Consider the following 13,293-nt stretch of genomic DNA (forward strand, 5'->3'; position numbering starts at 1 on the left):
GGCATCATTGATGGCGTCAAGTGTGGCAGCAGTGGTGGGGTTGGCCCATGATCAGACATTGTTTCATTCTGCTGTGCATGGGGTCGCTATGAGTCGGTTCTGACTCGATGTCACCTGACAACAACAACAACAATGGGCTGACAAAAGCACCAATAGATCCATTTTGGAAGAAGTGCAGCCAGAGTGCTCTTGGAGTCCAAGATGGCCAAACTTCGTCTCTCATACTTGGGTTATATTGTCAGGAGGGACCAGCTGTTGGAGAAGGATATCATGTTTGGTAAGGTAGAGGGTCAGAGAAAAAGAGGACGACCCCCAATGAGCTGGATTGGCCAAGTGGCAACATCGATGGACTCAAGTGTGGCAACAGTAGTGAGGTTGGCCCAGGATTGGACACTGTTTTGTTCTGCTATACATAAGGTCGCTATGGATCGGTACCGGCTCTATGGCACCTAACAACAACAATGTCTATTTTTACATTAGTATTATACTGTTCAAGGAGCCCTATTAGCATAGTGGATTACAAGTTGGGCTGCTTAATTGCAAGATCAGCAGTTCAAATCTACCAGCCATGCCATACCATGGGAGAAAGGTGAAACTTTTTGCTCCTGTAAAGATTTAGAGCATTGGAAACCCTATACAGGGTTGCTATGAGTTGGAACTGACTCGACAGCACCTAACAACAGCAATATAACAACTGTGGCTTATGACATGAATTTATGAAAACTCTGTGTTTGAAAATGATTTAACTTGATTTGATGTAATATATTTATAGAAAATGAAATTCTACTGATTTGAATATAGTGTTATGCTATCTCATTTAATAACTGAATGAAAAGATTTACTTAAATCTATTTGTCTTACAGAGACCTATTAGTAAAAGTGAAATTCGGAGAGAGCATTGAGAATTTACAGACCTGCAAACTCTTAATTAAACAGTATATCCCTACAGGACTATTTGTGGATCCATATGAGTTGGCTTCATTACGAGAGAAAAACATAACAGAGGTATATTAACTATTAGATTTTTTTTGGAGAGAAACTTATATAGGATGCTATAATTTGGTTTAAGGTAAAATAGACAAGACATCATTGTAGTGACTATATTTTTCATTTTGTTAGAGTTAAAGAGACATTTTTAGAGCTATGATAGAAGACTTTGATGTTAGTCAGGAAAAAGCCAACTAAACTGAGCTAGTTAAATGCTTCATATGATTCAAATGCTTCATGATGATTCATACGTAGTGACTAAGAAAACTAAATAGATGTACAGCGCATCTATGTCTTGAGGAAATTAAAGATTAGTAAATAATGCTTTTAGCAGCAAGGATCTCAATATGGATTGAATAATTAATTTGTTCTACTTTTGATTTCCTGAGTCAGAACTGACTCGACGACACTTAATAACCAATGCTGTAGGATCAGCACTGGACTGTAAACCTCAAGGTCAGCAGTTGAAATCCACCAGCTGCTCCTTGGATCCCCTTTACAGGGTTTCTGTGAGTCGAAACCAACTCAGTGGTACTAAACAACAGCAACCTCAATCCTCTAATTCCTAATAATAATCCTTTTGAATGAAGTTACTGTTTTATTTTGGAAATTTTTAGAAAACTGGATGTTTCATTTATGGCCTGTAAATCATTGGAAGTTGATTAACTTGATATATCAGTTGCTATTTCCTGCTGCCTAATAGGGTTGACATTGTGATCCAGTTTCTTGTACAGAGAAACTGTCATAAAAAGTGGTATTATGTAATGACTTTGGGGAAAAAGAAATTTATATGTAAGGAATAGTTGATCCTTAAAATGCATGGATTTAGGCTTGACTGTGTTCCATGAATTTTATACATGACATGAAATATTTAGCTGTAGAAAATAGAATACTAGATCCAAATCAAATGAGTGGTGTTTATAAGATGTTATGATGGCAGGTGACGGGGGGAAGGTGGAGCACAGGGTAGGGAATAGACACAGGATAGTTTGAGTGCTGGGGAGGGGGGCAATATACAAGAAGGGGAGAGGAATGGAAGAACAAGGCGGGTGGGAAAATGATTAGGCAGGTTTGCATGGACTAAGTGGGATAGAGGTAAATACTGATGTATGCACAACCTTGGAACAACAGGGCTCTGGGATACAGGGATTGAGACATGGTTGGAATGCAGAAAAGGAGGGAAATAATGTTAAGATGCTTGGCTGTCTTTTGAATCTTGGTTTCCCTTGCACACCATTATAAAATAGATGCTTGAGGGAAAGAGAAAGGAATAGCCAGAAACATCACTATAGAAAGCTTGTAAGTCTGTCTTCTGCCTATAACTGATTGGAATACCTAAAATGGGGCTACAACGTGCCCAGTGAAGGAGGCTTCCTAGGGAGCCTCTGTATTACATAAGACCATAGGTAGAATCCTGAACCCCATCCAGAATCTTCTGAGGTGGGAAATCTCTACTTGAAAGGACAAACAGACAAGCTTGGAGCAGCTAGAAGAACAGAAGATACTTCTGTTCTGAAAGAAAGACCAACAGGAAAAATACAAAACATTAATGGCAGTCTGACTGACTACTACAAGAACAAGCAAGTTGCTCACTCAGGAGACATCAAGGCAAGTGGTTGGGTCCCCTCAGGGTAAACCCCCTTCCAAGAATAAGATTCAATAGGAATACACAAGTAGACACGCGTTCTGACTGGTGACCACGTTGATCACCGATAAGGAGAAATGAGGGAAAAGCAGCAATGAAGTAGCAAACTAAGCCCTACCATGTTCAGTAGACTTCTGTGAACCCGAGTAGAGACCTAGTTGGCCAGCAGTGTGGCAAGACCTGGGGACTCCTAGGCCCAGAGTCAGTGACATGGCCACAGAGGACTAGAGTGGAGGTGAAGCATCCAGCTGATAAGAAGAGAGGGCATATGCACAAGAACACCCACACTTGTAGATAATACCCACTTGACCTGACTTCAGTGGCTAGATGATTAGAATTCAACTAGAAGAAGAAAGAAGAGGAAAGTAGGAGTGGTCTGATACAATTTGATGAACTTGACCTACACCTATTGATGCAGTAGCTCAAAAGAGGGAACAAATCTTTACAGCGAGGATCATTCCCACACCCTTGATACACAGAGTAGACAGGGATGGACAACTTGGACATTGGCTACCCAAAATGGGTGGGGCTACAAGGGCAAGAAGTGACTGGCTTACAAGCTTTCAAGAGGGAGCCTAGATCCAGGAGGCATGGAGGAAGGTAGAATCTCCACAGAGTAGTATCCAATCTGTCTGGGTAGGGCTGACAAAAGGAGATGGGAATGGCACTCATGTGGCACAATAGTGAATGATTGCTATCAGGGCTGACTATGAGGGTTGAAAATGTAAAGGTAGACATTTTGTAGCAAAAGTAGTGGAGTGGTTGACTTTGTAGTCCAGGAGCCGAGGCCCCTAGGACCATCAGGGGAGAAGAGCAGAGTGCGGGATCCTACCCAGAGAAGCAGTGATGCCAGAGATGAAGGCAAAGATGATGACTTAGAGAGATGGAGCGGCTGGGGACTCTAGACCCAGAGAGGGAGAGGGGCTGAGTGCTGACAACCAGGGGGCAGGCTTTGGTTGGTTGATGATGCATGGAGGGGATTGTAACCATGGCAATGAAATAATATATATGATAGGATGAATGTAAAGCTAATGTTCTCTTATGTAAACTATCACATAATTCACAATAAAACATTAAAAAAAATAAAGTTATGATGGCTTGTGAGCAATTTGAAAATAAAGGCAAGCCTTAATATGTTCCAAGGATAAGCCATATCAAATGAACCTTATTTCATGCATTTTATCATTAAGTGCTGTTAAGTTGGTTCCAACTCTCAGGATTTCCAAGGAGAGGCTAGTGGTTTGAACCCCTGACCTTGAAGTTAGCACTACACCAGGACTCCCATTTCATGTTTACGTAGGATGATTGTTGTTATAGAGCTTTGGTGGCACAATGGTAAACTTCTCAGCTGCTAACTAAAGGTTAGTGGTTCAAACTTACCAGGTCTTCCATGGGAGAAAAGAAAACCCTATGAGGCAGTTCTATTCTGTTGTATATCTGGCAAGGGTTATAGATATGGCAAAATATCATAACTTACTCCATTATAACTGTGTACACTCATGTGCAGTTGAGCATTGTCCTGAAAAAGTATGTTAACCAGTGTGGTTGCTTTAGGATCAACTTTTGCTGCATAATTTCAATTTCTTAATGACATGCTAAGCAGCTTTTATTTTATCTGCAGTGAAAATGCAATAAGGAATTAGGATTTTTGCAGATCAAAACTTGGTGTTTTTGGCACGTGTTTGGGAGATTAGCCTACAACTAACCATTGTTCAGATCACTTTAATTGTCAGGTTATGATTCTCTCCAAAGGTGTTTCTTTGTTGTTTTAAATCTAAAATGTGCACACGTCCACTGTCTGAGTTTTTTATATCTTGTCAATTGGTGTGATGCATCCTATATTGTTTTTCCCCCTTCCTCATTGTAACTAAAGAACCTGGGGAGTACAATGATTACCTGCTCAGCTGCAAACTGAAAGATTGGAAGTTTGAACGCACCCAGTGATTCAGTGGGAGAAAGACCTAGCAATCTGCTCCCATAATGATTTCAGACTAGGAAAGCCCCACGGGGCAGTTGTACTATGTCACGTGGGGTCACTCAACAGCACCTAACAATAACATTTGTAACTAGGTTTCAAGAAACTCTTAAGTCTGCTCCAAGATATCACACATTGCTCTTTGTGGGCTAGCTGATGCTGGTTCTTAACTGATCTTGCTTTACAATGGATTCGGATCTTCTCTGGGGTTCATGTTTTAGAAAATTATTCTCATTTAAAAAAATGAGATATAATTCACAGATCAGAAAATATGCACAAAATTGTGTAACCATCACCAACAATCAGATTCCAATACATTTTTATCATTCCCAAAAGAAACACTTTTATTTTTTGAGATTCAGATTTTTCGAACCATCGCCAAATAATCCTTTTGCCAACAGAGCCCTCTCATAAAAGCAAATTGTTGTTTCTACCTTTGTCACCTTCATCGTTGTTGTTGTTAAGTGCTATGGAGTTGGTTCCAACTCATAGTCATCCTGTATAGAGTTTTCGTTGAGTGACTGGTGGGTTTGAGCTGCTGGCTTTGTGGTTAGTAGTCCAGAGCTTATCCTACAGAGCCATACCAGGATTCCCACCTTCATTATATTGTAGATTACATTAATATAAAAAAATTTTCTCAATATTTTCAAAGATCCTGTATTTTTTTTGTAGAAAAAATAAACAATAGCAAAAATAAGTCAGTAGAGAAATTGAAGATCACAGTGCCATCATAGATACTAAATATCACAACTAAAAATATTTTTTATGTCAGTTTTCCATATTGTACTGGAATAGATAGTACATTCCCTTCACCCCTCCATTCAAGTGTCTCTGGAACCTCAGAATATAACCATATTAGGATAGTTGCAGATGTAGTTGGTTAAGATGAGATCATTGTAGAGTAGGGTGGGCTATGACTGGTATCTTTATAAGAAGAAGCAAAAGGAGACACTGATTTATGGCATATAAAGATGGCATATAAAGACTGAGGCTGAGATTGGAGTTACGCTGCCACAAGCCAACGAATGCCCAGGCTACCAGAAGCTGAACAGTCAAAGAAGGATTTTTTTTTTTTTTTTTACCACTAATGGTTTTGGAGAGAGCATGGCGTGGCAATAACTTGAGTGCAGACTTCCAGCCTCAGAACTGTGAAAGACTGAATTTCTGTTTTAATCTATACAAGTTTGTGGTAATCTGTATGGCAGCCCTACAAAGTTAGTTAATGCTTTTAGTATGTTTAATTTTTAATTGGTCAAATATTGATATGTTGCTTAATCTAATTGAACAGTGAAGTCAGTTTGACTGAGCTCTGATTCTTGGGTCTACTACCTGCTAGCTGTGTTGTTTATCATTCTGATGCTTTGTTTGCTCATTTATATAATAAGGTTAATAGATCCTACTTGATAGGGTTGTTATGAAAAATTAAAGGAGATAATGTATATGAAGTACGAAACGCCTGACACACAATATTGTTGTTGTTAAGTGTCGTCTAGTCGGTTCCGACTCATAGCAACCCTGTGTAGGGCTTCTGAGAAGCGACTGGTAAACCTGAACCACAGATCTTACGGTTTTAATCTACCTTGCATTCAGCACATTAACCCACAGCACCACAGCAGAACACACAGTATGTTGTTGTTGTTGTTAAGTGCCGTTGAGTCGGTTCCGCCCCATAGTGAACCTGTATAGGGTTTCCAAGGAGTAGCTGGTGAACTTGAACCATCAACCTTGCAGTTCAAATGACTTTGCAGTCTGACTCATTAGCCCACAGTGTCACACCAGGACTCCTATACACACAGTATAGTAGCGCTCAAAGAAAGGCACCAATATACCTCTCTTCCACAGAGCAACTGGTGGGTTTGAACTGCCAACCTTTCAGTTAGTAGCCCAGTGCCTAACCCACAGCACCACCAGGGTTCCATATGTACATGTGTGTATCCTTATTGGCAAAGTAGAAAAATTTGGACTAGGTGTGATTTAAATTTATATCTAGTTGTACCCCCTACCAAAGATAGTTCATCGATAACTTTCTAGCAGGATATCTCTCTTAACAACATTTCCTGTCAACGTTTTTATCGCTAGATAAAAATACTGAAGACATGGCTGTTAAATTCATAATGACACATATCTGTTGGTTGACAAAATTAGGATTAAAAAAATCTCAACAGTTAGAAAAAGAACTATAACCAAAAAGATCAAGTTTATTTTAATCAAAATAAATCCAAAGTCCTGCATTTAGTTAATAAAAAATAAAAATTACTTGAAAAAACTATAATGGGAGCAATTTAAAGTTTTCTGCAAAAAGTTTTAAAGTGACAAACATAGCACACTGAGAGAAGGCTGCTAAAAGGCTAATGTAGTTTTTGGCTGAAGAAGATAATGGTGCTATTAAACTGTAGGCTTTCCAGTTGTGAGTATTTCAGAAGGCAGCTAATAGGATGAATGGTTTGGAAACTGTCATGAGAAACCTAAGGAACTGGAAGAGGAGAAAACTTAGAAAGCAGCATTGAGTGTTGCCTTCCAATGTTTGAAGTACCCTCAGGGAAACATTAATTGCAGATACTGTAAGTAGAAACAACTGGTGAATGCTATAGGCCAGGGAATCAAGATTCCATTTACCAGTAGGTAGAACCATATGACTCAAAGTAATCTCCCTTCCAGTCAGTATAAGAATTCAAACAGTGGCTCGATATTGGAAAAAAAAATACTCATTTGGCCATCTCCAAGGTCTCTTATGACTCTTAAAGATTATATAATTCCTTGATCTTTGCCAATGGTTTTTGTTACTGCTGTAATTAGCAGGGAAGAAACAACATACACATATATATATCTTTCAGCACTAGACTGCAAACCACAAGGTCGGCAGTTCAAACCCACCAGCTGCTTCTTGGAAGCCCTACACAGGGTCACTATGAGTTGGAACCAACTCAACAGCACTTAACAACAATTTGTTGTTGTTGTTAAGTCCCATCAACTTGGTTCCGACTCATAGCGATCCTGTATGGGGTTTCCGAGGAGCCAACTGTGAGTTTACAATTCAAATGACCGTTCAGTCCAGTGCGTTAACCTGCAACATATAAAGAAATAGCAGTTGGGCTCACTGTCAAATAGGAGAATTTGGCTGCATGCTGTGATGGGAAGGAGTAATTCTGGCTGTGTCTCTGGGATATGGCAGAGCCTTGCATAAGATATCTAAAGAGAAGTCGTGTATTTGTGTATGTCCATACATACAGTAGTGGGATTGGACCAGGATCGGGCAGTGTTTTGTTCTGCTGTGTATAAGGTCGCTGTGAGTCGGTACCAACTCAATGGCACCTAACAACAGCATACATACTTATAAACATCCATATAAAGCCTCTATATGCATATACACAGATACGTGTAAATATTTGCATGTGTATGTTATAATGTATATATAAGTATATATCACATTACAATTCAGGCTATTTTTGGCTATATGTGCATTTTCACTTTGGGTGGTGGTGGTAGTTATGTGCTGTAGAGAACCGTTATTTTTATTAAAGCATCTTGTACCATTTTTTCCATTAACTTTGTACCTGGTATTGAAAGAGTGCTGATCTATAGGCTTTGCTTTGACTTCCTGACCACAGTGCTCCTTGTCTTACTCATTACCATCTTACTTGCTTCTGTGAAGAACAGGAAATTACCAGAATGATACCAATCATTTTAACCCAATGTAGTAGTTTTTATACTTATTGAATAATTCCAAATTTAGTCACAAAATTTCTTTTCTTAGGACTGGTTTTGTCATCTAAACAAGTGCATAAGGATATTACACAGGAATAACTTTTACTATGGAGAAATTCAGGAGTCTTGGTGGCACAGTTGATAAAGTTCTCAACTGCCTACCAACCTCTCTGCAGAAAAAAGATTTGGCAGTCTGCTTCTGGAAAGATCTACAGCTTTGGAAACTCAATGGGACGGTTCTGCTCCGCCCTGTCATAGGGTCGCTAAATGACAGTTGGTTTATGGAGACATTTGGCACCCAAGAGTATAATTCTCCATTTTACTTTCAGTCAATAAACTTTTATTAAATGCAGATCACGTCTTGTGTTTTCTACTCAAAACTGGAAAGGAAACTACGTACAGGAGGGGTAAATTGGATACTTTATTTGTGAGGCATTCTTCTGTTTTCTGTTTTTTTAAAAACCAAATTCATTTCTTTTAGATTAATATTTGTTTTCTTTTTGACAGGCAGTGATGGTTTCAGAAAACTTTAATATAGAAGCGCCTAATTATTTATCCAAGGAATCGGAGATTCTCATCTATGCCAGACAAGATTCACAGTGCATTGATTGTTTTCGAGCATTTTTGCCTGTGCACTACCGCTATCATCGGCCACATAGTAAAGAGGGAGAAACATTTATTGTGGTCAATAACCCAGATTTATTGATGTACTGTGACCAAGGTGAGGGTTGAAAATAAAAATAACAGGTATAGTGGCAAGTCTGTAGAAAAGACAAAAGTAATGTTTGTTTAGAAAATTTTTTTGTTTTGTTTTTACAAAATGAAACATAGATGTAGAAAAATCTACAAGTAAAATATAGCTTAGTGAATTATTATATGGCAAATACTGCTACCCAGGTCAGGAGATAGAACTTTGCCAGCCACCCTAGCAGTAGTTCTGTGGGCCCTGTCCCAATCACAGCAGTTCAATGGGCTCTGTCCCTCCTTCTAAAACTAACCCTTGTCCGCTTAAAAAAATGTTATCTCCATTACATCTCTTAATTTACAGGTTTACCTTCTATTCCTTTCTTTTCTTTAACATTTGTTTTTTGAAGAACATGGCCTTTTGACCTGTAAAATTTCTTGTAGTTAGGGTTTTGTTGACCAGTTCAGCATGCTCCTCTGTTGTCTTTACTTCCTGGAAATTGGCAGCTGGCTTCCATTGGCAAGACTATCGGGTGGTTCTGTGTTGTTTTATCAGGAGATGTATGGTGTCTGACTGTGTCTCTTTTTATGATGTTAGCACCCTTTGATTCTCGTTACCTAGATCCATTCATCCACTGAGGGTTGTCAAATAGTAATTTTTCCCTTATGTTTCCTTCATCTACTGTTGTTGTGTGCCTTCAACTAGGTTTCCAATTCATAGCAACCTACCATAGCATTTCCAAGATTGTGAATCTTTATAGACACAGACTGCTCTCTTTCTCTTGCAGAGTGGCTGGTGGGTTTGAACTACCAACCTTTTGGTTAGCAGTCAAGTGCTTAACCATTATGCCACCAGGGCTCTTTTCCTCATCTGCTATTTGGTACTAATATCATATGGGAAAGATAACAGAGGTACCTGACTCTTCCCCTTTATTTATTGGCTTTTCAGATCATGAATCAAAGTCACTATGAGTTGGAACTGACTCAACAGCACATAGCAACAACAAGATAATGAATTTGTTTTCTGTCATCCTCAGAAGGTGATTAATCAGTTTTTAAAATATTAATAAATGAATTTTAACATATTTGAAAGGAGACTGGTGGCTCATTGGTTAAACAATGAGCTGCAAACTGGGAGGTTGACAGTTCGCACCTTTGGCTCTGCTGGAGAAAAGATGGCGCAATCTGTATAGAAAACCCTATGAGGCAGTTCTACTCTGTCTTAGAGGGTCACTATGAGTCAGAATTGACTTGACAGCATACAGCAATAAAACAACATGTTAGAATTTTAGTCAGTTGTATTTTTTATCATTGTTGAAATTCAAAGCATCCTGTTTTTAGACAGTAGAAGCCTCTTTCGGTTGACTCCTAATTCCTTTTAAGATGACCCTTCTAGATTTTCATAGCTTACTTCCTATCTAGGATGACCCATTTTATTCCAGGCCCATTTTGTACATTTTTTGCCTTTGACCTGGAACCAGCCATTTCACTATGAACACCTAGTTTCTTTTAGTGAAATATTGGTGGTAAGACTGTTAATTTAAAATTACTCCTGGGTTGGTCATTTTTTCTAGACTTTTTCAGAGAACAAATATATACATACGTATTCACATATGTATACACATTGTTGTTGTTAAGTGCCATTGAGTCGATACTGACTCATAGCATCCTTGTATAGAGTTTCCAAGGCTTTAAATTCTTGCAGGAGCAGAAAACTTCATTTTTTTCTCCGGAAGAGAAGCTAGTGGGCTTGAACCACCAACCTTGTGGTTTGCAGTCCAGTGCTTATCATATAGAGCCACCATGCTCCCTGTACACACATTTGTTGCTGTTGTTAAGTGCCATAGAGTTGGTTCTAACTCGTAGCAACCCTGTTTAGGGTTTCTGAGGAGTGACTGGTGAGTTTGAACCACTGACCTGCACTTCAAACCGACCTTGCAATCCAGCACATTAACCCGCAGCACCACATACATCACCAATAATTACTGAAGATAATTAGACACTTTTTTCTTTATCTTCTTGCTTCATTTCTTAACGATTTTACTATATCCTCTACATTTTCAGAGGATATAATTATTATATTTTATATCCTTGGCTTACATTTTTTTTCCCTTGAGTTTCTTCATCATGTTCCTCCAATTTCATTTAACCTGACGCCAGGGCTAGTAAACGACAGCCTCGGGATGCAATCTGGTCTACTATAGTTTTATTGGAACAGAACCACACCTGTTGGATTACACAGTCACCAGCTGCTTTTGCATTGGCTGAGTTGAGTACCTAGGTACAACAAAGACCATATGGCCGCAAAGTCTGAAATGTTTTCTATCTGGCCCTTTAAAAAATAATTTGCCAACTCCTGGCCTAAAGTGTGATGATGATCTAACTATTTTGTCCTTATAAAGCTGCATGTTATTTTTGTCTAGGTGTTCTTTTATATCTATATCCTTTTCTTTAAGTCTGTTTGCCCATTTTGAAATAGTGATCATTTTTATCTGTTTTATGGGCATTTCTTTCTGGTGATCTCTTTGTTGTCTGAAGAGATGTTGTTCAGTTTTGTATTCCATTTTCCACTTTTATGTGAACCTTCTCTCTTTCATTTTAATTAACCCTGCTCGCCTCAGTTTTGAATACACTCTTGTCACTTTCTCTTCACTATACTGTGAATCCCACAAGCTCATCTGTTGTTGAAGTGGGCAAAGCCCCTACAAATTTCATTGCTTTCCTCAGTTTGAATCCCTGTGCTTTCTAGTAATACCTGTTAGCTAATTGGGGTTCTCTTATTTTCAGGTGCTTCAGTTGCCCCTTTGTTTCTCTTTTTTGTTTCTGCACAGATGCTGGTGTTACAGGATTTGTGGCTTTTGCTGTTTTCTTTCCACTTGCAAGTATTTGGGGATTTGAGGGAATACTGTTACACCTAATTCTCTTATAAACGTTGTCCGTGAATTTTGGGATTTGCTCTTTAATTGTTATTTTAGTTTTTATGTGAAGATTTTGATACGTTAAGAAAAACTATGCTTTCACTCATCTTTAGTTTTTCTATAGTCAAGTCTTTTTCTTTAACTTAAGCCCTTTTCAGATTTTGTCTCTTTGTGGCTCTAAATTTGGGCTGACACAGAATATTATCAAAGGTCAGTAGCACTTTTCTAAGGACTGAAAGAAAGGTTTTAATCATACATTTGTTACCATCATCTGTTTCATTATAAGATAATGAAAATTCGTACAACTCTACTAGCTTTTCATGCAGTCTACTTTTCTGTCATGGATGGTATCTTTTACTTGCCCTAAATACATTTTCTAAAGGGTGCCCCCTCATGAGTGAACTTGTAGGATTCTGATATTATTCTGTTTCTTGATCTGAGTACTCTTTTTGTGGGTGTTTACTACGTGAAAATATATCCAGAAGTATGATCCAACTGCTGTGCAACCTTAATAATGCTATAATTTCTTAGCCATTCACATTTAACAAGCTGCTAAAATAAAATAGCATGTGAAAAGTACCTCCAAATGATACACAAGGGAGCCTCAAGAAGTTAGTGGGAAAATTCCATTATAGTTTCATTATATTTTTCCACAAACATATGAAGCCCCCTTGTATAGACTGTATTAAAATATGTGAATACTTATATTCTAACATGAAAGACTTATGTTCAATACAAGTCCGGCTTCTAACCCAAATGCAGGTATTAGAACATTGTATTCTATCAATTTTTTTTTTTTTTTCCAGAGTTCCCAGTTTTGAAATGCTGGGCTCAGTCAGAAGTGGCAGCTCCTTGTTCTTTGAAGAATAATGATATCTGCCAATGGAAAAACATGAAGTATAAATCAGTAAGCTAATATTTTATTATTTTTGGATTATGCTACCTCACCTAATGCTTTCTGTAATGTGTCTCCCACATTTAAGGGATTAATAAGCATTTTATATTATACCATCGAAAACTGGGAGTGGTTTTGTTTGCTTTTAATGTAATTCTTTCGTTACTATTGGCAGCAGTGGTTCCTGACTTAAATAGAGTCATTAAATCAATTAATTTTGGGACTAGAGTCTGAGGATTAGTCTCATGCCTTATTAGTCCAGAGCTGAGGTACAATTACAGTGCTTTTCATTTTCTTCTTCTAAATGTTGTTTATTTTGGTGGTTGCCAAATGGTGATTTTGGTGGTTCAGAGTACACATAACAAAATGTACAGCCGTTCACCTGTGTGTAATTTAGGGACACTGATTACTACATTTCTCGAGTTGTACAACCCTTCGCACCCTCTGTTTCCATCATTCCTACCCCGTTAACATAGACTCACTA

At 38.4% G+C, this 13,293-nt stretch overlaps 1 protein-coding gene across 1 annotated transcript in view; it reads left to right on the forward strand.

Moving 5' to 3' along the window:
* PIGX (phosphatidylinositol glycan anchor biosynthesis, class X) overlaps positions 1 to 13,293 on the forward strand; it is a 39,943-nt gene that overhangs the window by 18,129 nt on the left and 8,521 nt on the right. The window contains exons 5-7 of the mRNA XM_006869439.1: positions 864 to 1,005; positions 8,820 to 9,033; positions 12,721 to 12,821. Of these exons, the coding sequence (XP_006869501.1) occupies positions 864 to 1,005; positions 8,820 to 9,033; positions 12,721 to 12,821 (457 nt within the window). The remainder of the gene's footprint in view (positions 1 to 863; positions 1,006 to 8,819; positions 9,034 to 12,720; positions 12,822 to 13,293) is intronic.

This window comes from Chrysochloris asiatica, unplaced genomic scaffold (genome assembly GCF_000296735.1).
Source record: "Chrysochloris asiatica unplaced genomic scaffold, ChrAsi1.0 scaffold00130, whole genome shotgun sequence".
NCBI lineage: Eukaryota > Metazoa > Chordata > Mammalia > Afrosoricida > Chrysochloridae > Chrysochloris > Chrysochloris asiatica.